Genomic DNA, 23532 nt, shown 5'->3' with positions numbered 1-23532 from the left:
TATTTTTTTTGCAATAGTTTGCTCTTCACAAGCAGTTCTGGTATCCCCGAAACTGCGTTTTTTGGCAAAGTATGAATTCATCACCCCAAACTGTAAACTCAGGAGATGTTTACTCAGTTCTGGTTTGTTTTGGAATGTATCCATTTAATTTTAATTACAGCATTTTGAATCTATTTTAATTCTTGTTAATATTTCAGATTTTGATCTCATTTTTATGAATATTGGCATTTTACACTCAGGCCAAGCAACCACACGCGAACGCTGTCCAGAAAACGATTTGATTCCTTCAGGTGAGCGTGAAAGATCCCCTTGGGCCATTCCCTGGGCTCCAGCTGACCTCCTATGTTGCTCTAGTTTATGGGCCCGTGCAGGTTATGACACTGGGCTACCCCGTGTCACCCGGAGCCTCCGGCACATCAGTATTCCGGAGCGCTCCAAGGGGCATCCGGAGCCACCGTCCCCGGGGAGGACTCGCCGAGCCGCCCTCACCAGGCTCCGCGGGGCTGGGAACACGAGCTGCAATAATTTAGCTATGCAAATTCCAGAGGGCACCGCGCTGGGCTGCACCCAATTTGAATAGATTCCCGTGTTAAAAGAATTCTAGCCCAACTGCTGCCTTGTAAATGCATAAAGAGTTATAAATAAGCAAGATTAGCTTTCAGAAGAATGCAGAATACACACAGTAAAGACTCAGGAACCTCAGGCGTATTAGAGGCGAATGTAGAAGCGTGCACAGAGCCATACATATATAAATATTAAAAATATAATGGGATATGAAAAGCAAACTATCATTTACTGAGTTCAGAGGAGTGGGGAATATGAAAGTCATGCGGATGCCTGCTGAGCCTCAGGAACACAACAATCCATCAGGCCAGCAGCACCGCTTCCTTGCCACGACATGTCAGACACTGCCCGGGCCTTTCCGGCCACAGGCTTGGAGTTTTCCTGCAATATTTTACCTTCTTTCCCTTTAGAAGCAGAAGCTACAATACCCATCAGAAGCTCACACGACAGAGAGGAAGAGGCAAAAGGGTAAATCAACAATATTAGCTCAGGACTCTTGGAACTCCTGGCCTGCCTGGGTAGGGCTCGGGAACAGACTGGGCCCTGCCAGTCGAAGGCTTTATTGGGTCTCCTGGGTGGAGAAATCTGTTTTTATGGCACTTCTCCATTTTTGAGGGATTTCTCTTACACTTTTCCCCTCCTGTGATGAACTTGAGAGGACAGTGTCCTGCTGTGCCTGACCATGCCATGTCATGCACGGCCTCACGCTTAAGTTTCCAAAGGGGAAGGGACCTCTGGCTTCTGAACTAGTCCCTGGGCCTGTGTACAAAATGATTCCGAGGATAGAGGGGTGAGCACTAGAAAAACTCATTACAGCAACGAGCCCTGCCGGCCTCAGCTGCACGGAGAGCAGGAGCCCCGGGCTCGCCGGCACGGGCGCGTTTGCAGCACGGCCTGGAGGACGCCCAGAGCAGGAGCCCGCGGGGCCACTCACCCTTCTGGATGATCTTCTGCGCCTGCTTGCGCACCCGGGCGTTGCGCAGGAACCGCCACTCCCGCTCCTTGCGGATCTGGCTCTCCAAATCGTGCTCTTCGGGGATCTTGCAGCGCAGCAACAGATTTGCAACACAGAACAAGAGGAGCAATCAAAACGCCGCCGACTCCCCCCGCAACACGCGCAAGCACCACGTCACGAGCACGGGCTGCGCTAAAACTTCCCGAGCGCCACCAGCTCCAGGCAGCTCAGGTGCCCATGGGACTTAGATTTTTTTTACTTGAGCATTTCTCTGATCTAAACAGCCCCATCATCTGTAATCTCTTCCCTTTTCCTTTTGCTGTTCTAAATTTTGCTTTGCCTTTAAGCTACAGACGGTTCTATATCATGAAAGACATTTGTTTTTTTAGAGCGCCACATACATTTGTCATGTGTCATTCTGGGTGAGTGACACACGAAATGGGCAGTTAAGGAACCGGTTTTATTGCACACAGTCGTTTTAACTGCTTTCCTCTATAAACAGTTTAATTCCCACTTCAATGCCGCACAGATTACTCTGCCTAACGTGTCTCAGCTGAAAAGCATCACGGAGCAATCAGAGATTAGAGAGCACTGGTTTGATACAGTTAGAGAGCTAAAACCACACACTAAAATCCTCCTTTCACTGCTAATAGATGACGCAGGCCACGAGAGGCAGAGCCTCCTAAGATGCTCACGCTTCCCGGGCTGCATTTGCCGGCGAGGCCACAGCTTTGCTTTGTCACAGCGGAATTTTGCAGCTGCAAGAAAAGGCCATCACGGCGCCCTGTTCTGCGTGCCAGGAGCAGGGAGAGGAGCCCCGTGGGCCACCCCGTCCCGCTCTGCTCCCGGGAATGTGCAGCCCGGGGCTCCGGAGCCGCGGACTCTCCCGAGGGGCTGCTCCAGCAGCAGCTCCTGCGGAGGCAGGAAGCAAAGGCACAGCCCAAGGGCCAGCAAAGGTCCCACGTATTTGCACCTTAAATCATCTGCTGTTGTTACAGGTGCCGCCTTCCAAACCTACCACGCTTTGGAAAACAACTATTATCCAGTTGAATTGCTGCTGCTTTTAAAATAAATGACAAATTAAAAAAGCCACCCTTCCTCCTGCAGCCCCAAGGAAAAAAATATGCCCACTACTTTACTACTTTAATTTTTCAAGAACACAAGATCTATTTGAAAGGAAATGATAAATGACCAATAATATAAAGTGATAAACAAACTGAAGATAAAATATAGCAATGGGGATTTGAAAGTAGAGAGGTTACATCCACACCTTAATGAAAATCCAGCTTCTCTGGGAATAAATTAGAGTAGGACCTAAATGGCCAGGAGAGAAGAGCACGAGCAGAATGGGAACATTCCTCCACAGCCACCAGCAGCTTTCTCAGTTTAGGATATGCAGCTGAGCAATGATTTTTTCTACTTCCTAGCAGATACACGACATCAGATAAAGGAGCAGTTGTGCTGCAGAACTTAATTCTTGCAAGGCTCTCATGCAGCAAGGCTTTTCATCATTTAATTTCAGCAATGAAAATTCCTCCCATGATGATGTCCCTTGGGGCTGTGTCCCTTGGTCACCAAGGCTGTGCAATGCAGGCTGCAGGCGCTGCTGCCTCCACTCTCCTCCACTCCAGGCTCCCTGCACATGCAGCAGTTCCTGGTGATACAAGGCCACTCGAGCTTTCCTTCATGCTTCTTTCGATTTGGTGTCGCCTCTCATTGCTTGTAAATATTCACAGACCTATTACAAAACCTCTCTCCTCACTTAAACCTCCTCCTCCTCTTGTGTACCATCTCTGCAGCACATTTACTATCCTTCCAAGTGTAGCATTCTGCTGCATTCTTGAGATCTGCATCCATCTAGTGATGCTTGAACAAGGAATTAAAATGATTACAGCTTCCCTAGACAGAGGTTAAGACACTATTACTGCCCACTACTAAAAGCTCTCCTCTCCCATCCAGGCCAGTACTGACAATGATGGACCACTTCTCTACCTCTTCAGATACAAGCTCTATGTGCAGATGAGATTTGGACCAGGCAGCACCCAGGAAGCAGGTGCATAAAGACCTACACGGACCAGGCCGGTGAACAGCAGGAAACTGCTTGCTGATGATTCCAAGCTGGATCTGTGTTCGGCAGCGAATGCTCTGCCTGCACACAGGCAGGGAGAACCCATGGCAAGTCAAAGCAAAGTATAGGAAGGAGGAAACCAGTTATTTCACTACTGCAGACTAAAAGTAAATTATATTAATCCCCAGGACATTAATGAGATTCAATGCATGGCTGAGGAAATCAAGTGATAAGGGAAGAAAAAGGCTCTGCTTATATTTTCCTGCAAGGAATTCTGTTTGTTTCAATATCCATGTCTGCGTTTGCACTCCAGCTATGTGGCTTGAGCATGATAAACCTGAAAGATGGGCAGGAATCCCAGCAAAAATCCTGCCTTCCTCCCTCAAGACGGGAAAGAATGGATGAATGTCTGTACCTGGAACGGGATGGACTTCTTGCTCAACTTTGGACCCCTGGGTAGGCCTCGCTTCCCCACTGGCGCTTTGAAGGGCTGCCAGGCCACGGAGCCGCCGGAGCGCTGGGGCAAGATTCCTTATGGAATTCCGCAAGGATTCCTTACAGAATCCGCGCCTTCCTGCTCCTCGGTGACCCCGCAGCGGCCTCCTCTGCAGAGGTGAGCGCTGCCGGAGGCGCCTGTCCCTCTGGCCCGCGGAGGCCTCGCCATGCGGTATTTTCTCTCTACGTTTATTTGATTAGATAATCAATAAATCAGATTCAACACGATGGCTTGAAAGGGAGCCAACGGTTCGCACTGGAAATTAATCCCTGAATCTTTCCAGTCAAATCATTTGCAAAGCAAGGTCCATGAAGCAAAGCTAAATTCATAAATTATATATGACTAGGATGCACTCAGTCATTTTATGTTTATTCATTACAGGAATCGTTGTCCTGCCTTTCCCTGTTTATGACGACAGGCAGCACCTCCAGATGAAGCATTGGAAGCAGACACCATCACCATCTCTCTCCAGCAGCACTGGGCAGATTTCTCTCCGCGTTTTTCCGAGCCCGACGCTCCCAGCAGGCCGCAGCGGCCTGCAGCCATGGGCAGCCCTGAGGAGCAGTCGCTAAAGGCCACAGAAAGCTCGAGGAGAGGGGCCTCCCCGACCCGGGACACGACAACACATCTACTTGCAGAGTCGGACATGGCTCTGGGGTGGGAGAGCAGCGACCGTGCAGGCTCCTCCAAGCCCGCTCCTCCTCTGGGGTTTGCTCTGCAGCAGCCTCCTCTCCTTCCTTGACATCTTCTAAACCATCCTTCTGTTGCTGTATCAGTTCTGGACCCCTTAAAGCTTCTTTACAGAAGTAACGGGGTAATCAATTCCCCACCTTGCTTTATTAAAAAACACACACTTTAGGTAAAGTTTTACTCAAACTTCACCTCAAACGTTGTTGAGTTTGTGCTCTGAAAACTCAACCCAGCCAGTAAGTGTGCACATCTGAATACACGTACAGAGACTTATCATCATCATCCATGCTACTATTCTTATACTGATCTTCTACTATTCTTAGTACTAAGCTGAAGAGTCAGGTCACTGTACACACCATGCGTATTTGGACAGAGTTTTAAAGCACCTTAATTCTTATGGTGAGAAACTGAGGCCTTTGGAAGGGGCTGTGGTTTAGGAAAACCCTCAGTCTCCATTTCCATGAGTCTCTCTCCCCTGCTTGTCTGAATAGTACAGGAATGCTTCGCTTCTTCCCTTCCCCGAAGTAATATTCTGTGTTTTATGCACACAAAGTGCTAAACTTAAATATATATATAATAGGTACATATATAATATTGCTCCCCATCTACACACAAAAACTCCCTTTTGATTGGCTATCTACCATGATTTATTACATTAATAAAGACACTCCTCTTTACCGTGAAGAGCTTTCCTTAGAAGGTAGATAAATGTTTTTAATAAGAACCAAGAGATAAAACACCATTCCCTCCTTTTCTTGTACTATCTGCTGGACTTGAATCAAGACACAGAAATACAGCTGATCCAAGAAAACCTGCTGTAGAGCATGACCACACTCCACGGGTCACAAGTATTTCATAATGAATTGCTCTGCTAATGATAATAAGGAGAAAATTAATTTCATCGGTAGCTGAGGAAGGGTCAGTCCATCACTTTACCATCCAGTGTTTCCTCTTGCTGACTGTCTAAAGAAACTGAAGCTATGTGGAAACCTGGTTGCCACATAACCACTTTTACGATATCCTTAAACATAAGGACAATTATCTCACTTCATCGCTCCACAAATTACCGTGCCCTGGGATGGGTTTCGGGAAGGAACAGTGACAGATGGCTCAGTGGCAGCCCTGGAAGGGAGGACTCCAGCACAGAGCCTGCGACAGCTCCGCACACCTGAAGATGCAGCGGCTGCAGAGGAGGCTCCCGAGCCAGGACCGGCGCCGCGGGAGCGCTGGGAATGGACACGGACACTCCGGCCTCTGCCCAGGTCTCGCCCAGGGAGCAGCATCAATGCAGACTGCGCATCCATACTCACATAAACTGCAGTACCTCCACGAAACTAAGCTGGCAGTTCTGGCACATCCGTGCTGCCTGAATCCCAAGGTATCTGGAGGCCCTCCTTGTTGTGTTTGTTTTTAATAAGGCAAGATTTACTGCTTGATTCGATTGCATACTAGAGATTGAAACCTCATCTTTGGTTCAGAGTCTAGAAATTTAACAGTTTCTGTTTCCAGGCATCAACAGTCTATATCCACCTCTTAAGAGGCCTGTTTTTTTTGTTCAGGAATAAGGCTTTAGTGCATCTCGCCCATAAAATCAACTCAAGGTTACTGGAACACACTAACTCCTAAAGACATCTCAATGAAGATTTGTCACTACTGCCCGTGTTCTTTGCCGTAATACTACTACTTTTTTTTTTTTTTCCTTTAAAAAAACAACAGTGATGCTTCGAATGTTTTCCCTGGGCAGTCATTCAGACTTCCAATCACCACCATCTTCCCCTTTTGCAGGTAAAGGGGTCTGTACAAGAGGCCTGGAAAGTGCTCCACGGGGGGCAGTCTTTTGGTTTTTTTTATTAGAGCTCTTTCCCTAATCATACACCACTGCCCCTTCAGCCACTAACTCTCTTGCTCCCATGGATGATTTCTGTGCTCTGGCTTTACAGAAGCACAATGATTCTGCAGCCCAGCAGAGCAGGATGATGCAAATAAATTCCTTTCCTGGTCTTCCCAGACTGGAAAGGATGCGAAGGGAAAGGCGCTCGCCTGCAGCCAGGACACCCACCGGCGTGCTGAGAGCTGCAGCTCAGAGCACAGGCAGAGAGGAAACAAAATTACCTTCATCACGGGCTGAGCAAAATACTTCGCGCTCCAGTCACAGAAACCCGTCTGCACCGTGGCCGAAATGAAGCTTTTGTGTCCGACGGCGTCATCGGCATCATCAGTCGTCTGTCCAGAAAGAGCACAGGGTGTTAAGCTGTGTTCAGCCCGCTCGCACGGACAGCGGGCATACGCAGCGCCCCGACTGCTGTAACATATCCCTGGGCAGAAAAAAGGCTGAAAAATATTGCCCGGGATATGAAATTTTGCATGTCTAAGATCACTGCTATTACACTGTGTTACCTGGTCTCATTGGGAACGGCACAGACTACCCCCTGCATGGCACCTGGCATTCTCAGGGTACCGAATGAACTAGGGCTGAAGCATTAGTTTATCATAAACATGAAAACCCAGGATGAGCTTTCTCATGCGCTCCCAAGAATCTGCCCGAGGAACAGTGGAGCAGGGAAGATGCTCTGGGATAAAGTACTGCAGGAAAAGGTTTCAGGTCAAGGGCACATAACCATTAAATATTTGTTACCAAGCGGAAGACACAAAAATAAAATGGAAAAAACACTCAATTCAATGAGTTTTCATCCAATTTATCAGATATATGAGTCAGGCTATTGCTGCTACCCCCCTGGAAAATGAAGGTGTTCCAACGAGGGATTCAAAAGCTTTTTTCTAAATCACACAGAAAGAAGCACTGACTCTCAGCCACTGGAAACACCCACAATGGTATCATTAAGCAAAACCAGAAAGGCCGCCTTAAGCAGAGAGCAGTTACTTCTCAGTGCTAGCTGCTTGGAGTCAACTATACTGGAAGTCACCTGAAGGTGACACTCTGAACCCTCTGCGCAAAGCACAGGGCTGCTCCAGGAGGCCCTGCACCAGTCCCTGCTGCTGGAAGTGCAGAGATGCCCAGAACCTGATAATGGCCTCAAAAAGCTCAAATGGATGCAAGGCCCTTGCTGGTCTGTCCCAGAGGTCCCAGGAGCTCGTGACCGATCTACTCTTTCCCTGTAGGGTCACTTGTCACGAGCTCTGGTGTTCCTACCAACAGTCTGGACTTCCCTGTGCACAGGGAGAGGGGCTGCTAAGCATGGGACAGGTGACAACTGCTGTGAGAGAGGTAAATATTGCAGGGCCAGAGCATCCCTCGGGCTCTGGAGAGGAATCCCTGCTTGTAGTAAAGGAAGAGGAATCTCCCCTTCACTCTCCTCTGCCCTTCATTTTCTGAGGTTGGGAAAAAGGCACCCGGAGGGTCACCCATCTGACTGTGCACTACCGCTCAGGCAGACAAATGTTTATGGAAGGATAAATGATCAACTCTGATTGAACACTTCACAGCAGCCCAAGTGAATAATGTCCTATCAAAGCCATAGAATTAATTTCATCCTGAAGAAAATCAATTTTTATTTTACTGGTTAGAGGAAGCTAAACTGGAGTTAGCAGCAGCTAGAAGCAAACAAAGCAAAGGTGGAAATGAACCAGAGTGAACAGAAGGTGGACACAGCCCTGTGGAAGGGGGAGGCTGCAAGGGACAGTGCAGGTACCTGTTCTGGCCCTTTGTCAAACATCTTCCTCGTCCGGGGGAACTGGTGGGAGTGGGGGGTGTACTGAACGCCCACGCTGCCCACGTTGGCAGGTCTCACGGACGCGATGTCCCGGCTGACCGGCTGCTTCGTCACGTCGTTGGTCAGGCTGGAGCTGCTGGTACTCGTGGTGGGAGGTGACCCTCTGAAGATGAAACAAGGGGAAGGGGATGAAGGTGACAGCGGCCATGGACGTGGGCTCGCTTTTCAGCCATTCCGACACGTTTTCCCTGTTCCGCTGCCTTTGCCGCTGCATGTGAGTTATGTTACTTCTGCTTTGTTTGTTTTTTGCATGTTTATTTTTCACTGCTATGTTTCATCTACAAAAACAACCTCCCTCGCATAAAAAAAAAGAAATAAAAGAGCGACTCTTGGCTAAACTAGCGCCAGATTCATCACAGAAAAGTCAACACTGGGGGAAACTACAAGCAGCAGCTGCACCCACAGTCCTGATCTCCGACCTCAGCACCCTGACTCGCAGTTCGGGTTCAGTGCGGGGGGTGTGAAGCCCTGTCAGGCTGCATAAAAGCAATTTATTTTATGTGCAAACTGAGATTTATCTTGCAGAGCTACAAAATACCATCATAAGACACTTTCTTTTTTAAATCACCATGCAGTTCTGGGCCCTCTTTTTTAGCTATCATGCTTACTGGTACAAAATTATTATAAGGCTGCAAGATTTAAAGCTTGCTGCTGTCTCTTGGGGAGCACATTTTGGGGAATAACCAGATTTTCAAAGCCCAGCTTTGCCCACACCACTGTTCCCAGTGCCCTGAAGCTGAGGCACGGCTGGCAGAGCACCAGGCAGGCGTTATCGGGAGATGGGGAGGGAAGCCTTCCCTGGGAAAGCCTTCCCACTTCCTCCAGCAGCAGCTTTTGGCTTTTCCTCTCACTTCACCTGTCACGGTGGCTCATTCCTGTGCGCCCTACAGGGGGGGAGCAGGAAGAACCCCCCATTATTGCAGAGCCTCAAGCTCTTCAGCAGGGCTGACCCAAGCAGCTGCTGATCCCTCGGCCTCCTCCTCCTCCTCGCCAGCGCCGAGGCCCGCGGGGAGGCTGCGCGGCCGGTGCCGCGACGTCGCTTACCCCACTTGGTGGATGTGCATGCCCTTGTTGGTGGGGCTGGCGGGCGCCGACTGCGTCAGCGACGACGTGTCCAGGATGCGCTGGGGCCGGGCGTTCACCGTGGCCTGGAGGGGAGAGAGGCCCGGAGGCCTGAGCAGCCGCGAGCGCCGGGACCCGCTGCGCAGCGGCACCGCGGGGCTGCCACGGGGACACGCGTGGGGTTGGAGCGCCCGCGGCAGCCCCCGTGCAGCGTCACCCCCACCCGGGATCATTTTATCGTTTGCAGGCAGCAAACACTTACCGGACGGTGTCCTGTGACGCACAACCGGCCCTGGCTACGGGCGGCACAAACCTCGTCCCCAAACCGACCGCGAGCCGAGGGCTGCGCCCGACCGGCCTCCTCCCTGCCCGAACGGGGCTGAGCTCCCGGGGACATCCCTGCCCCGACGGGCGCCCGCTCTGCAAGCACGGGGCGGCCTCAGGCCCCGCGAGGCGCTGCTGCAAAGGGGCCCGGCACCCCGAGCACCGGGAATGCCGCCGGGAACGCCGCCCTCCTCCCAGGGAAGCTGCCAAGCACGAGCTGGATGCAGCCTCCTCGAGGAGGCCGCGGTCAAGGCAGCAGCTCCGCGGTTCCTGGGGCTCTTCTCCTGGCCAAAGCAGCACTTTGTCAAGAGGGGATTCAGGATTTTGCTAATTGATTCCAATTATAAAAAAGGGACCGTGCTGCCTGCGCCAGGATGGGGTGCTGTAGAGGAGTAACTACCAGGACGGTGTAGCCTTAAGTCTTCCCCAAATTTGAAGAGAGCTGGATGAGGTGCCCCGGGTTGAAGCAAGCTCTCCTTAACTAACCGTGATTTCAAAATCCTAAGAGGGCCAACATTGCTTCCCAGGTCCTTTTCTGTTCTAATACAGGCAAAAAGCATGTGTCGGATTTGCGAATGTCCAGGTTGGGAAGGAAAGTTGTCCCGCTTCAGTCTGTATCATAAATATAAACCACACCAGAGCAGTAATCCAGCACGAGAGGCAGCGATGTCTAATCAGGCTCAGAAATAAAGCTGCGTGTTTCCAAGGCAGGAAGCCCGCGCGCCTGCAGCCTACTCACCGGCTGCCAGGAGCCAGCGCCCCGTTTACAGCCCTCTGGAGCTCTCCTCCAGAACAGAGCCACATTCCCGGCGCCGGGAGGAAGCCAAGGAGCTCGGCACCTTTGCTCGGATGCTCTGCCTTCAACCCACATCCTGCCTTGCAAATTCAGACTCTTAATCTGAACTCTTGCACAGGGCAACAACATTCACCGTACTGACCCAGTCAGTGGATTAGGGCAGAGGATTAAAAAGCTTAGCAATATTTACTCCTCCTAAAGCTCTCGCACCAACTGCGCTCAAGGTGTTGCCTGAACATCCCCCAGGGAACTGAGTTGGGTGACGAACACGGTACAAAACACGTTTTGAAATCCCACGCGCTTACACACAGACCTTGGCAACATTCTGAGGCCAAAAACGAAGATTCCCTTGACTCAGACCACTCACAAGTGTCAGTCCACGGCGAATCTGCTCAGGCCATGACAATCAAAAGTAACGTCCCACAAATCACACCGTTTTCTACACTCGTGTGATAATGAGGAAGCTTCAGACATCTCAGGTTCCAAAAGTGTTTTGTTCCATGAATATTCCATATAGTACTAATTAGACCAGAAACATTAAAAATCCTTGGAAATTCAGTTATTTAACCTGAAGTATCATTTTTTTCTGCAAGAAAATCAAATTTCATTTTTATTCGACACTACCTAGAACAAGAGGATGCAAAAGGCATCGTTTGCACAAGCTTTGTGCACGAGGCCAGCGGGCCCGTGGCCAGCATTCCAACTGCTCCCATTTAGATCCACCCAAAGCTCTATCAGCACCAGGGAAACACCTCAGCCTACAATTAGTTGAAATTTAATTGTCAATAACTGGTGTGAAGTGCCAGGCAGCCCCCATGATCTATCTGAGCTCATGGAGATGGGGAGCCCGGGCTGGGCATCCCGGCCGCGCCGCTCACGGAGCCGTGTCCGGAGGCGACCGATGGGCAGAGCTAACCTGGAACTGCAGGGGGCTCCTGGTGGGATCCTGCGAATGGAAATCGCTGCCAAAGGCCACCAAGGCCAGCGGTGACACAGCCCTGTGCCGTGGGGCACCTCGAGGCTCCCCCCAAAAGTGCTGGGGTAGAGGACAGCAAAGCGGCCGTGCGCACCGAACAGCCCCAGTTTTTACAACACAAACAATCAAAAGAACCACTCTGTAAATGGGAAAGCTTCATCTATTATTTTTCCAAAAGCACCTGAAAAGTCCTTGCCGTGGAGAGCCAGGAACAGGCTGTCGAGGAGCAGAGCAATGCCCCATGTCCGCCCACCTCCACGTTTGCCCTCCGTTCAGGACCAGAACATTGAGGTCAAAACATCTCCAGATCAACAGGGAACGTAACCAGGCAGCCCTAGCACTCACTACAGACAGCACAACATAATGATCAGAATTCCCTGGCTCCTGCTGGCTAAGCAGAACCACGGCAGCGCTAGCGAAGACATCTGCAGGGCACAACCGCATCTTTATTAATATTTATGCATCTCTTGTTCACTAGCAAGGGAAAAAGCCCTGAAAAACCAGTTAAGAGAGAAAAAGCAGATCCAGGTCCTCTTTACATCTGTTTTAATCCCACAGTAGAGCTAAGACTATTTCGCAAACAGCCATCCAAAATACAACACTGAGGCAGCTTCATGTATCTAGAGCAGATAGAGCAGAATCTTCTAACATTTCCTTTTCTTTTTTCACTTTAGCCTGGAACTTCCACCCTGACATAGTGATTTGTTATGTACCTCTATCATTAGAGAAAAGCCCATCTCGTTGCCCACACCTGCCACAATTAATATCCCAAAGCCCAGACTTCGCCACCTAGCTCACATGTATACTTAAAAAAATACAAGAGTTTAAATGAGGAGCTATTTTCTTAAGAGAAAAACATATTTAAAAGCAAGAAATCTCTAACGCATTAAAATGGTAGTGCACAATGCTGGCATCTCTTACTGCAACTTTAGCTTAGAAGCCTAAGTGCAAAGATTTAGGGTTACTCATTGCGAATCACCAGTAAGAGACGTCATCTTGCATTGGGATGGCTCATGATCTTGATGCTAGAGCAACTAGAAAGGTGGAAACCCAAGCAGGAGGGAAGGGCTGCGCTCAATCAGCTTTCTGATACCACCGGCTGGGGCAGAGGGGGAAAGGCAGCTGGTGAGAAGATGTTCTGGGGTGGCCTGGTGCTTCGCTCCGGGTGGAAGGTGCGGGTGCTTCTACAGCTCCCCAAGCTGGCAATTCTGGATCAGCAGTGATGGCAGCCTCCAAGGACATCTTGTCATCCTTGGAGGATGGGATGTGATGAGGATGGTGCTTTAGGCCTGGTTGGAGAGGTGAGGGGTGTCTGCATGCTGACTCACATGTACTAGTTCACCTGGATTGGAGAGCCGTTGTGGCTTCAGTCTGCAGGCCAGTCCCACTTGCATAATCTAGATCAGTTTGCAAACGGATAATTTAATGAGGTATATTTAAGGTTTCTCCCAGGGACTGATCTAGACAAGTAGACTTCTAAACAAGACCGAGTGTTTAAGGACTGTGCCTAATTTCTGCCCTTAAAGAGCCCCAAGCCCTCCCCCCTTTCTTTATTTTAACCTGATCAAGATTCATATGAGTGTTTATCACCTCGGAGAATCTAAGGTTACTTCTGCAAAAGGTTCAGGCTGGCTGAACCTCCGCCTCGCACGAGACACGAACACACAACAGGCTCGGAGCCCAGCAGGGACAGAGAGGGGCCTACCTTGTAGGCGATGCTATTGAGCACTTTCATAGCCAGGTCCGAGACGTCGGGGTAGGGGTCAGCAGCTAAGTGAAGGAGCACTCGCCAAATCTGCGTGTAAACACTGTTGAAACTCACACCTAAAATGGGAAAAGAACACAAAACCCCAAACACGTGTCAATCTGTCAGCTGCAACTCCTTCATTTTATGTGAGGAAATTCCTCGTAACTCCTATCATCGCTCCGGGAGCTGAGCAAGCATCGAGAAGGGCTCCAAAACGCCCTGCGTGGAACATTCTCCACCTCATCTTCCTTTGTGAAGTTCGCCAGGGTTCGTACAGCAAAAGTGGGAGAAAACTAAAGAGTTTAAAAACAGTTAAATAAGTCACAGTCAAATTGCTAACCTCCTCAGCCCTGGATGCAAGCTGCTTGGGAAGGCCACATGGAAGATGAGATGTTTGCAGTGCCTGAGCTCAAATACTACAAAAACACACTTGTTTAGATCTGTTTGACTATTTTTGTTGCCATTTTAAAGATGAATATTCTTCCTTATACTCGAGGTTTTACGTATTCTACAAGATTATTAAACATCTAAGCATTACGATGAAGCTCAAGGACTGGCAGCTTGGAGGAGCAGCAAGTCTCTTGGTGTCTCTTACTGACGCTGGTGTCGCGTTGTCACTCGCTGCGAGTATCTGCACTTTGGCGTCCTGCAGAAGTGACCGACAGACCCAAAGTGCAAACCAAGCTAATAAGCAATTCTAACAAGTGGCAAAATTTCTGTGAACATTCTATTTTGCTGCTTTTAGGTGACTCTTTAATTTGTTATTCTTTCTCCGAACCCTCAGAACATTTAATAGCTATTAAATGCACCATCTTTTGGGAGTTGAGCCATTTGGACAACATTAAGGTAGCAACACTAACAAAGAAAGGAACTAAAATAGGGATTTCAAATGAGTCACAATCACTGGCAGTGACAGATCAAGCTGTTACTGCTTTTCCTTTGGTGTTCCTAGAGGCAACTAAGTATAAAGTGTTAAGTTGGGAACGCAGGACCCAAGGCCGAGAAGCAAGGCCAGGAATTCCAGAATGCAGTAACCCCTGCTAATGCCTAAAGCCCCCAAGAAGAGCAACCTCCAGGGATGTAAGCCCTGCTCAGACTGCGGGTGCAGGGACGCGGTGCAGCCTCCTCTGCCCCTTCCATGCCTGGGACTGACCTGCACAACCACCGCCGTCCCCGGGAGCTGCTATTTCCAGGAAAAAAAAACGGGAAGGGGGAGAAAGTGAGAGCCGGCGCGTGGGTGGGAGAGGCCTCTCGGCTCTGCTGCTTCCACCTCCGCGCCCGGCTGCAGCTCCAGGAGGAGCAACAGGAATCCCAGCAGTTCAGGACTGCTGAAGTCCAGGAAGGGCAGGAAAAGGGGAGGGAAAGGAGAGGGGCAGGAGGGCAGCGCGGGATGATGCTGTCCCCGCGCCCAGCGCTCTGCTAAGCGGCTCGCTCGTGACGCAGTCACGAAGAGAACAACCCCCAAACGACATCCTTTACACATCTGAGCGCCACGAAAAGCAAATTGAAAATAGGTCTGGGCCAGCGCGATCCCCGACTGTCTTTGATAAGAGCAGGGGGATGGTGCCGAGCGGCTCCCGTTGCGGGGCGGCCCCGCGGCCGTCCCGGTGCCTCCCTCACATGGAACGGGCTGAAACGACAATAAAAAACTCCCATGGAGTCGCAAACAAGATGCCCAGGAAGGCGGGTGGGGAATTAATTTAAGCAGACAGCTCCGTAATTAGTGAGGCTGATTCAAACGCAGTTAAATGGCCCTTGCAGGATAGATTCAGAAAATGATTCCTTTCAGCTAAGGATGTCAAAACTGAATTGCCTTTCTTTGCCCATGATTTCGGTTTTGTGTGCATACGCACAGCTCCTGGGTCACTTTATAGCAGGCAACACTCAGTGCAGCCGGGCCAGGTCCTGCAGCCGGGTCACCGGGGCCGTGCGGAGCAGAACCCCATGGGACGGAGAATCCAACGGGAAGGTTTTCGTTTGCGCTCCCTGTTCCACCGGGATCTAGCAGGGCCTCCCTCCAGCCCCGTTAAAGCCGCTGCGGTGACGAGAAGCCCAGGGCTGGGATGGAGCCGGGGCAGCCGCGCTCCGCACGGAGACGGCCCTCGCGGGAGCGCCGGGACACAACGGAACGCGGTGCCGAAACCCGCCAGGCTGGGCAGGACGCTCGGCCGGTGCCAGCGATGCCGGTCCCGGCGCTCCGGCCACGCGCAGCCCCGGGAGAGCCGGGCTCAGTGCGGACAGTGTCCCTGGTTCCGGGGCCTCCCCAGCCGCTCCCGACAGGGATCCGGAGCTTCCTGCGGAGCCCCTGGAGCTGCAGGGCTGGGAACTCAGGCTGGGGATGGGATCAGCCCCCAGCCTCTCCTGCTGGGAGGGAGCTGCTCTCCAGCCCTGCATTGCTCCAAGTTTCTTTTTCCCCCCCTCTCTTCCTATGATTATTCCTAATTTAATCTTTCCAGCCTCCCCGCAGGACAAGGACTTTAATCATGCAGTTTGCGTATGAATAATGAGCCTTGAGGTACGCACCTCCCATCTTAATTCCTTCCCTTTTCCTACCTCAAAACAAAACAATAATAATAATAAATAAATAAAAAAAAAACACGGGGAACACGAAGATTAATGACTAGCAGTATGGAAAGAGCCCGGGCTCACCCTGCCACGCAGAGCGAGGTCTTTGCTGATGGAGCAGCGTGGAAATGCACAGGCCAGACGGGAACCTGGCTCTGGGCTGCTGCACGAGGAGCCGGCAGCCGGAAAAGAGCCCCCTTGGCCACACGTTGCTTTTTGGGGCACCATGTGGGGACATCTTGCCTTTTGCTAACTAGGATGCTCTTTGCAACTGGGAGAAGAGGGAGTGAAGGATTTTCTTGGAGCTTTGAAATGGACCCTCCGAGAGAGGCCAGAAGTGGCCAGACCAGCCCAGACTGTCCCCCTGGCACAAGGCTCCCAGAATTGCAAGAGGGAAGGGAAGTCCCCCATGACTGGGGCATCTTTGAGATGGCAGAGGGGACCGCAGCCTCAAATCATGCTTAAAAATTTCGATTTTCAGTAATGCAGACTAGATTTCGCTTTGCCTTGAGCCTGCCCGTGTCCTCAGCACAGCCCTTTTCCTGCTTCCTGTGCCCAAATCCTTGGCACGGGTGTCGCTGCAGAGCCACGTCCCTGTCCCCAGCAGCAGGAGGTCTGCGCAGCGACCAAAGGGTGGCAGGAGCTGATGGGATTTTGCAAACTCTTCCCTTTGGGACCAGCCCAGAGGGGGTTGGAAGACTGTGATTCTTCAGTAGAGACGAAAAAAAGCCCTGGCTTTAAGCAGGCAAATGCTGAAGGTAATGGGATTCTGTGTGAGTTATGAATTTTAAACACTTCTATAAGCTCTGTCGTTTCCAGCTGGATATGAGCTCTTCCAATTGAATAGGAATGAGGGAGGCTTCGGAGAACTGCTCTTTTTGTTTTCCTAAGTTCCCGTCAGTCATCTCGGGCTGATCTCTAGACTCCCTTTCAACTGTGCTGCAAAGCTCCTGTGAGACATACACAAACCATCAAGCGTGGATCAGTTTGCACCAGGGTAAGTGAGGAAAACACAAGTTCCAGTTTAGGAGAGGGAGAGAAATTCCAAAAATGCCTCTCATGCTTTAGAAAATCTGATTTCATTATCTACCATCAAAACCGAATGATTTGATCAAGTTTCTAATGACTACTTGATTTTCAACTTCCCCAGGGAATTTGGCCTCAGTTAATAGTCAATAATGATACCAGCTGCATCTTTTTTGGTCGTACGATCCTAGAACCTTTTGACTCTGTGTAGGGCTATATATAAGGTTTCTGCTGATTTTTGAGGGCTAGAAAATTATGAGCATTCACTAATTACTAACAAAACTGATAGGTTCCTCCCAACAGTTCTCTGGTGAATGCTTCCTGCTCTGCTCCATGGAGCATGAGATCATTCCAAAAACCAACTCCTGCATGCCGCATCCACTATCATCTCAAGAGGAATTTGAGCTTGGAAAACTACAGCTAGTTCAAAGCGATGCTGGTGTGACAATCAGGCAGGTCTAGCAAAGTTATTGTAGAAATAACTGTGCTGAACTAGTTCCATGCAAACTTTCCAGCTTTGTTCTATAAAAGAAACAAAAATCATCCATTACCAGAAAATCAGCCATGCACTGCATAATGCAACTCAAATTTCCCTTCCTCTGTGCTCTAGCCCTTCACTCTGCAGTGTTCTGTGCGTTTGCCAGAAAGCCAGACGCCAGCATAGGAAACGACTTGAGTGGTGTTAAAAAGCTTACTCGATGCTACAAGTTATCTGTGAGGAAATAATGGGAAAGGATTGGAAGTAGCAGGATCAGCCATGGAATGTTTTGCCCAGAGGTAGATTTCTGTGAGATCCCCAGTGTGTTTGCGCTTAAGACCCCGAGATTTCTTCTTTTATAAGTCTCATTCTAACAATTCACATGCAGACCTGCATTGGAAAGCAGCTCGATAAGGCTCCCTCGTATGAGGGGCCAAGAGATGCGTGTGCTGTGTGGAACTACAGCCTGCAGGAAACACAGCACAGGGCAGGCACGAGTGCCAGGGAGCCCCACTGCTCTGCTCTGCTGTGGGACACGGAGCCCTCGCTCGCCTCCCTGGCCAGCGGAGTTCAGCGGATGCAACATTCCTGCACCGGCATTTCTGCGCCCAAACCTCTAGCAGGGCTGCGGTCCATCCTGGTAAAGCAGATGGCTGACACCCAGCAGCTCTCTCATTTCCAGCCTCTCCACCAGTGAGGCTTGAAAATTAAATTTCCCACTCTCCTTCCTGCCTCCACAGACCCCAGAGCTGCTTTTCTACTATTGTAGGAACTTTTGTTGGAGTGAGATCTAGCAGGAGCTATAAATCAGTGCTTCCACAAAAGCTGGTGCAAGGAGCATGCAAAGAAAGGAGAAAACAAAGGAAAGGCAAGAGAACCTTTCCTCACCTATCAGGGAATTCAGAGAAGAGTAAGAGCTGACTCGTCTCATCTTGTCGATGGTCTCGAACGACAGGATATACTCCTCATTCTCAGGGCTGCCCAAGGTGCTGCTGGCGCTGCTGCTGGTGCTGAGATTCCCAGGAGAAAACGCAACAGAACTTCCAGCTGCCAAAAGGAAAGAAGGCAGGTGCTGAAACAAGCCCTGGTGAGAGAACAACTTTAAAAAATCCTACAACACCCAGAGAAGGTGTAGACAAATCCACAATGTCACCTTTAAAACACCGAGTGTTTAAATACAGATTGAGTGTCAAAGCATCAACAATGATTCAGACAGTTAAAAATCCATACAAGTCAGCAAGTAGAACGAGCGTTCCTTGGCCTACAAACACTTATAAAATCAATACTAATGACCAGAAAATTGAAACTAATTAGAAATGAGGCTTCTCATCCAACTCCCTGGAGCTAGCAGCTGGATAATCTGGGGTAAATTGTTAATTTTGGATCTTGTTTTTTTGCAGATGATATTTCCTAACTTGCAAGAGAGGAGGAAAAGAAGTGGTAAAGCAACATTTAAGAATTTAGGTGTCTCTTACATTCTTCATTGAGGCTGAGGTTCTGCAGGGATTTGTTCAGGTTCCTGGCTGTGGTGACTGCTCGGATATTCCCGTAAGAGCTGACCGAGCGCAGCCTTGGTGTGCAGGGACCATCTCGCACAGGTGTCAAACTCCCACCCTCTGCAGAGAGAAAATTTAGCAATTATAAGTGAAGGGAATCAGCCAACAGGCTATCACCAAATGTAATTATTACCGACATGAACGGAATTCAGTCATTGTCTGTTATCCTCAGACAGGATGAGGAACAACGAAGGATCCTCTCTGCACATTATCAACAAGGACTGTGCTTCCTTACTGTTTCGGATGTGATTTGTTACCTCCAACGAAAGCAGGAGAGCGAAGCCTTGCCAGAGCCTGCAGACTACCGGCAGGGACAGGATGACTCGTTCTTTGCAGGTTGGTGCTGGGACACTGCCCAGATACTGTGCTAGGACACACTGCTAGAGCAGATGCCTTTTAGTAGATGGCATTTAAGTGCAGGCTTCCGTCTGCTTCTGCTCATTAAAAATCTGATCATTTTTCCATCATGAAGAATTAATAAAATACTTGCTTCCCAGTCAAATTTCAGGCTTGGTTTCGAGTCATATTTTACTCACGACCTGGATACCTATAATCTCATCCAGACAACCTATTCATTTTCATTCCTGAAGGCGCCCACAGTAGCACGGCTGCAGAACAGCTATTCTGTTCCTCTGCAGAGGTGGCTGCATGATGGTGGTGGGAGCAGCGCTTCCAGTGCATCCTATTTATAAATTACTTCGGGACATTTTTGAATAATGAAAAGCACTACATAAACTGCAAGTAATGAGCATTTTCTGCAGCAAAAAAGACAAATGTGGAGAAGCTTATTTTCTAATATGATTCATTTATTCAGACAATGAAGAGATTAAATTGCTTATTGCAGAGATAATACATGCTCTTGCCTCCAAGATTCTGTTGCAAAAGTCTCATTATCCTTGATGATTTCCAGTGTGCTCAGTGTCTAAAGGGAGTGTGAGGTTAACAATAAATTCCCCACAAAAAGCAACACACACAAACGGATGGGAAGGCAGGCACAGAGCGTAAGGTTCTTCACCTTTTCTCACCTGCTGCTTTACAGTAGCAAAGGGCATGGTTTATTGCCCCATGGCAGGGCTTTCCAGCCTCATTAGGTGAGAAATTGCTGCAGTTTCAGATGTTAAAGATGCTGATGAAACTTCAGAAAACACTGTGCCGTCTGGGCAGCCTGTGGACCTTCCTTACTGCCTGGACAAACACACTTCAATCTCCATCTGAAGGGAACCCCCTCCAAGCTTGGCAGGGTGTCAGTCTCTCCACTGGGCTCTACGGCTCTACATCTGCCTCTTAGAGCTCATCTCGGGATATATTTTTGCAGCAAAATACACTGCAGTGCTAAATAGACATCACAGCTATGCACCATTTCACTAAACTTGTAGCAATGGTGCTGGCTGACAAATGATTAGAGGAAAAGCTTTACTGTGTTGGGCAAACTTCATCATTAAAGTTCTCCAGGATTATCAGGCTCCAAGTTCCCTGCCCCAAAGGAAACAATGCAGAGCACCAACCTGTGGTGGCAGGGGAAGGGAGAGGGTAATTCTTCTCTTCTTCCATGAACTGCAAGGCGACGGTGCAGAAGTTGCTCTCGTACTGAACCACCAGGTGACTCAAAGCCACCACCAGCTCCTACAGAAAGGGCAAAAGAGACAAGTGAGGTGTTTGTCCGATGGGATTTACACGGGAAACGGCTTAAATGGAGCAGCTCCGACTTGCTCATTTCTTATTTGAGAAATTCTACAGCAACTTTCTCCTTTGGCAGAAGACGTTGCATGCCAGAGGATGTGACCTTCTCTCGTTTGAAAGGATTGGGGCAGGAGGGTGGTAACTTCCAGTCGGATACTTTCTATTAGAGGCAAGAAGGATTACTTTGTTCCTCTGTATTTCCAAGATTCTCTTTATAGCTGAACAGCTCATTTTTTATGATGATTACTACCACAGAAATTCATATAAATAACACTGAAAGACAGAGAGGTGATATCACATGTCTAATCATCCAAAAGAACAAGCTGTTTTAGGAAGGTCCATGTCAAACCAATGGAGCTGAGCAGTGTATTATGTTAAGTTTAAAATTATAAAGGCTGATAGGCCCTAAATAATTTCAGTTTAAAAATGTATGGTCTTTGTAGTCTGTGTCCCTCACGTGGTAACACCACTTCCTCTAGGACCAGAGGCCCCAGTGTTCCCAGTGAGGGCAGACACGGACACGGCCGGAACGCGGAGCCTCCCGCACCTTCCTGACCATGGGGCTCCCGTCGTTGATGAGCTGGGCCAACATCATGGCCACGTTGTGGTCGATGGTGGTGGAGTGATCCGTCCGCTCCGCAGAGTTGCCCACGAACGTCCCCAGCGCAAAGACTGCGGCGCAGCGAACCTGGCAGAGACAGACACTTCTCAGGGCTCGCCCTTCGCCTCCGCCACGGGATTGTTTTATCCCTTATCCCCACCGCTGGCATCTCTGGAAACTTGGGCTGCATCAGGTAAACAGTGGGGACTGAATGGAAGCCCACAGAGAACAAGAACAAAAGCAGACTTAGAAGAGCACCAAGTTTCAAGTACTAATGGGTGCACAAAGGAATTCGCTCTCCCAGAACACGCGGTGACCTTCCCATGGGCGACGTTTGCAGCTGGCACTGCCCGGAATATTGATTAGCAGAAAGGCAGCGCAGAGGCAGTTCCTGTTGGGATGCACCTCTCCTATTAGAGCACTAACCACAGCCCTCAGTAGGAGCAGGAGAACTGCAGTAAGATATCAGGACATGAAAACTAAATCATTGTAAAAAGGTAATAATAATAACAATTATTATTAATAATAATAATGTTTAAGCACTGCATGTGGGCAATGGCATTTATTCCCAGGCTTACTTCTCCCTAATGCGATATAATTTCAGCAGAGCCTGACAGGGACTGTCAGTCACAGCCCTGCTCTGCACAAGGATCTCTTCTCCGAGAAATTGTCACACAGGTGAAACACATTCAATTAAAGATGTATTTTCACATATGCCCGGAGGGGAATAGTTTTTATACTCAGATAAAAAGGTTAGAGGATTTTCTGAAATACAGCGAGTTGTGGGAGCACATTTTTACAAAGCTTCTGGTGCAGCTGTGAGCAGGACATGGCATTTCCCAGCTCCAGGATTTCCCCATCGTTGGGGCAGCACAAATTCCCCCTGAATTTCTCTGGTTACTTCTTGCACAGGGCTGTATGACTTGTGTTATCTTGAAGATACAGTGCCAAGATCTTTCTGAAACGGGTATATAATCATACAGATTTTGGAAGCCCTGGTTCTAAAAGTCCTCTTTTACCATCATGACAACTCATCTGGCATTGGTGCACAAAAAATTTGGATTTTTACCTCTGGGATCGGATCGGAGAGGAGACTGTAGAGCTTTTCATGGGCACTGTCCCTCACCCCGCACCACCTGGCCGAGTCGAAGTTCTGCCAAATGCGGCCCAGGCAAATGGCCACCCACTGGCGCAGGAGGGGATGCGGGTCGTTGAGCTGCTCCAGGCAGATAGCGATCAGGTTTCCCTGGAGGCAGGCTTCCTAAAACACAAGTCAAGGCAATTTATCCTGGGTAACAACTTCCCACCTCATCAGAGAAGAAAAAAAGAGATTATTTTGAAATAGACAGGAAAGCAAAAGAAAGTAATTACTCTGCAGTTATGCAGTTATTTTGTTGCAAAACAGCATTTGAAAGCAGCATGAACGATCTGCTGTTATAGCTAGTCACACAGCTCGGCATTAGAAATGCTTTCTGTAGTGCAGAAAGCCTGTTTTTTCCTCACTGAAAATATTCCTTGCACCTGGCTGAGCCCCAAGGTTTATGGCTCATTCTGTCTGCCTGGCTTTATACCCTTCCCAAACCTTTATCACGGCCATCAAGTTTCCACTTGACAAGAACTAGGCGCTATTTCTTTCACCGTGTGTCACAGCAGCGCCCCAGGGGCAGCTCCCGCGTGACGCGCGTCTCCAGCCTCCACTTCCAAGGGCCGTGGACACGATGTGCTTGTCACACCTCCCGGACAACTGTTCCTTTCAATCCCCAAAGAAATAACATAAAGCAATATTCCCATTCCAACCTGCGCTTCGGCGCCAGCCAGGCACGCTCCAGGGAACGGCCCAGGGCAGGACGGGCTGACAGGGAGAAGGGAAGGGGAAATCGCCGGGACTCACCTGGCCTGTGTTGTAGTTGTTGACGATCACAGCCAGGATAAAGGCCGTCATTGTCCTGTGTTCAGCCTTAAAACAATACACAGCCACCCGTTACCTCACAAATCAGAGAACAACCGGATTCCGCGTGCTCTGGAATAAGAGATCATTCTGAACGTGTATTAAAAGCACGAGAGAAGGGAAAGAAAGAATCTTCTCATCACGCAATCCCCTCGCTAAGCACAGGTTCGGTTTGGGAATGAGAAAGCTGCACTGAAACGTGGCCTCCTCTGCGTCCGTTTATGGGAGCAGCTCCCAGGCCTGCTCCGCAGCACCCCTGGCCTTGGCCG

General features: G+C 49.5%; 1 protein-coding gene across 2 annotated transcripts in view; it reads right to left on the bottom strand.

Moving 5' to 3' along the window:
- The window catches only part of RPTOR (regulatory associated protein of MTOR complex 1), a 94318-nt gene that overhangs the window by 17938 nt on the left and 52848 nt on the right, over positions 1-23532 (bottom strand). The window contains exons 15-26 of one of the 2 annotated variants that reach the window (XM_088535988.1): positions 23207-23272; positions 22385-22576; positions 21262-21402; positions 20540-20657; positions 18954-19094; positions 18367-18525; positions 13368-13486; positions 12991-13059; positions 9549-9652; positions 8424-8607; positions 6886-6996; positions 1499-1604 (exon numbers count right to left, since the gene is read on the bottom strand). In XM_088535988.1, coding sequence (XP_088392114.1) covers positions 1499-1604; positions 6886-6996; positions 8424-8607; positions 9549-9652; positions 12991-13059; positions 13368-13486; positions 18367-18525; positions 18954-19094; positions 20540-20657; positions 21262-21402; positions 22385-22576; positions 23207-23272 — 1510 coding nt within the window. The remainder of the gene's footprint in view (positions 1-1498; positions 1605-6885; positions 6997-8423; positions 8608-9548; positions 9653-12990; positions 13060-13367; positions 13487-18366; positions 18526-18953; positions 19095-20539; positions 20658-21261; positions 21403-22384; positions 22577-23206; positions 23273-23532) is intronic. The other variant, XM_088535987.1, reaches the window with a different exon arrangement.

This window comes from Tinamus guttatus, unplaced genomic scaffold (assembly GCF_059628265.1).
Source record: "Tinamus guttatus ecotype Peru unplaced genomic scaffold, ASM5962826v1 Tinamus_guttatus_pri_ptg000649l, whole genome shotgun sequence".
Classification (NCBI taxonomy): domain Eukaryota; kingdom Metazoa; phylum Chordata; class Aves; order Tinamiformes; family Tinamidae; genus Tinamus; species Tinamus guttatus.
Note: the sequence above shows the minus strand (reverse complement) of the source record. Positions and strands in the feature narration are given on the sequence as shown.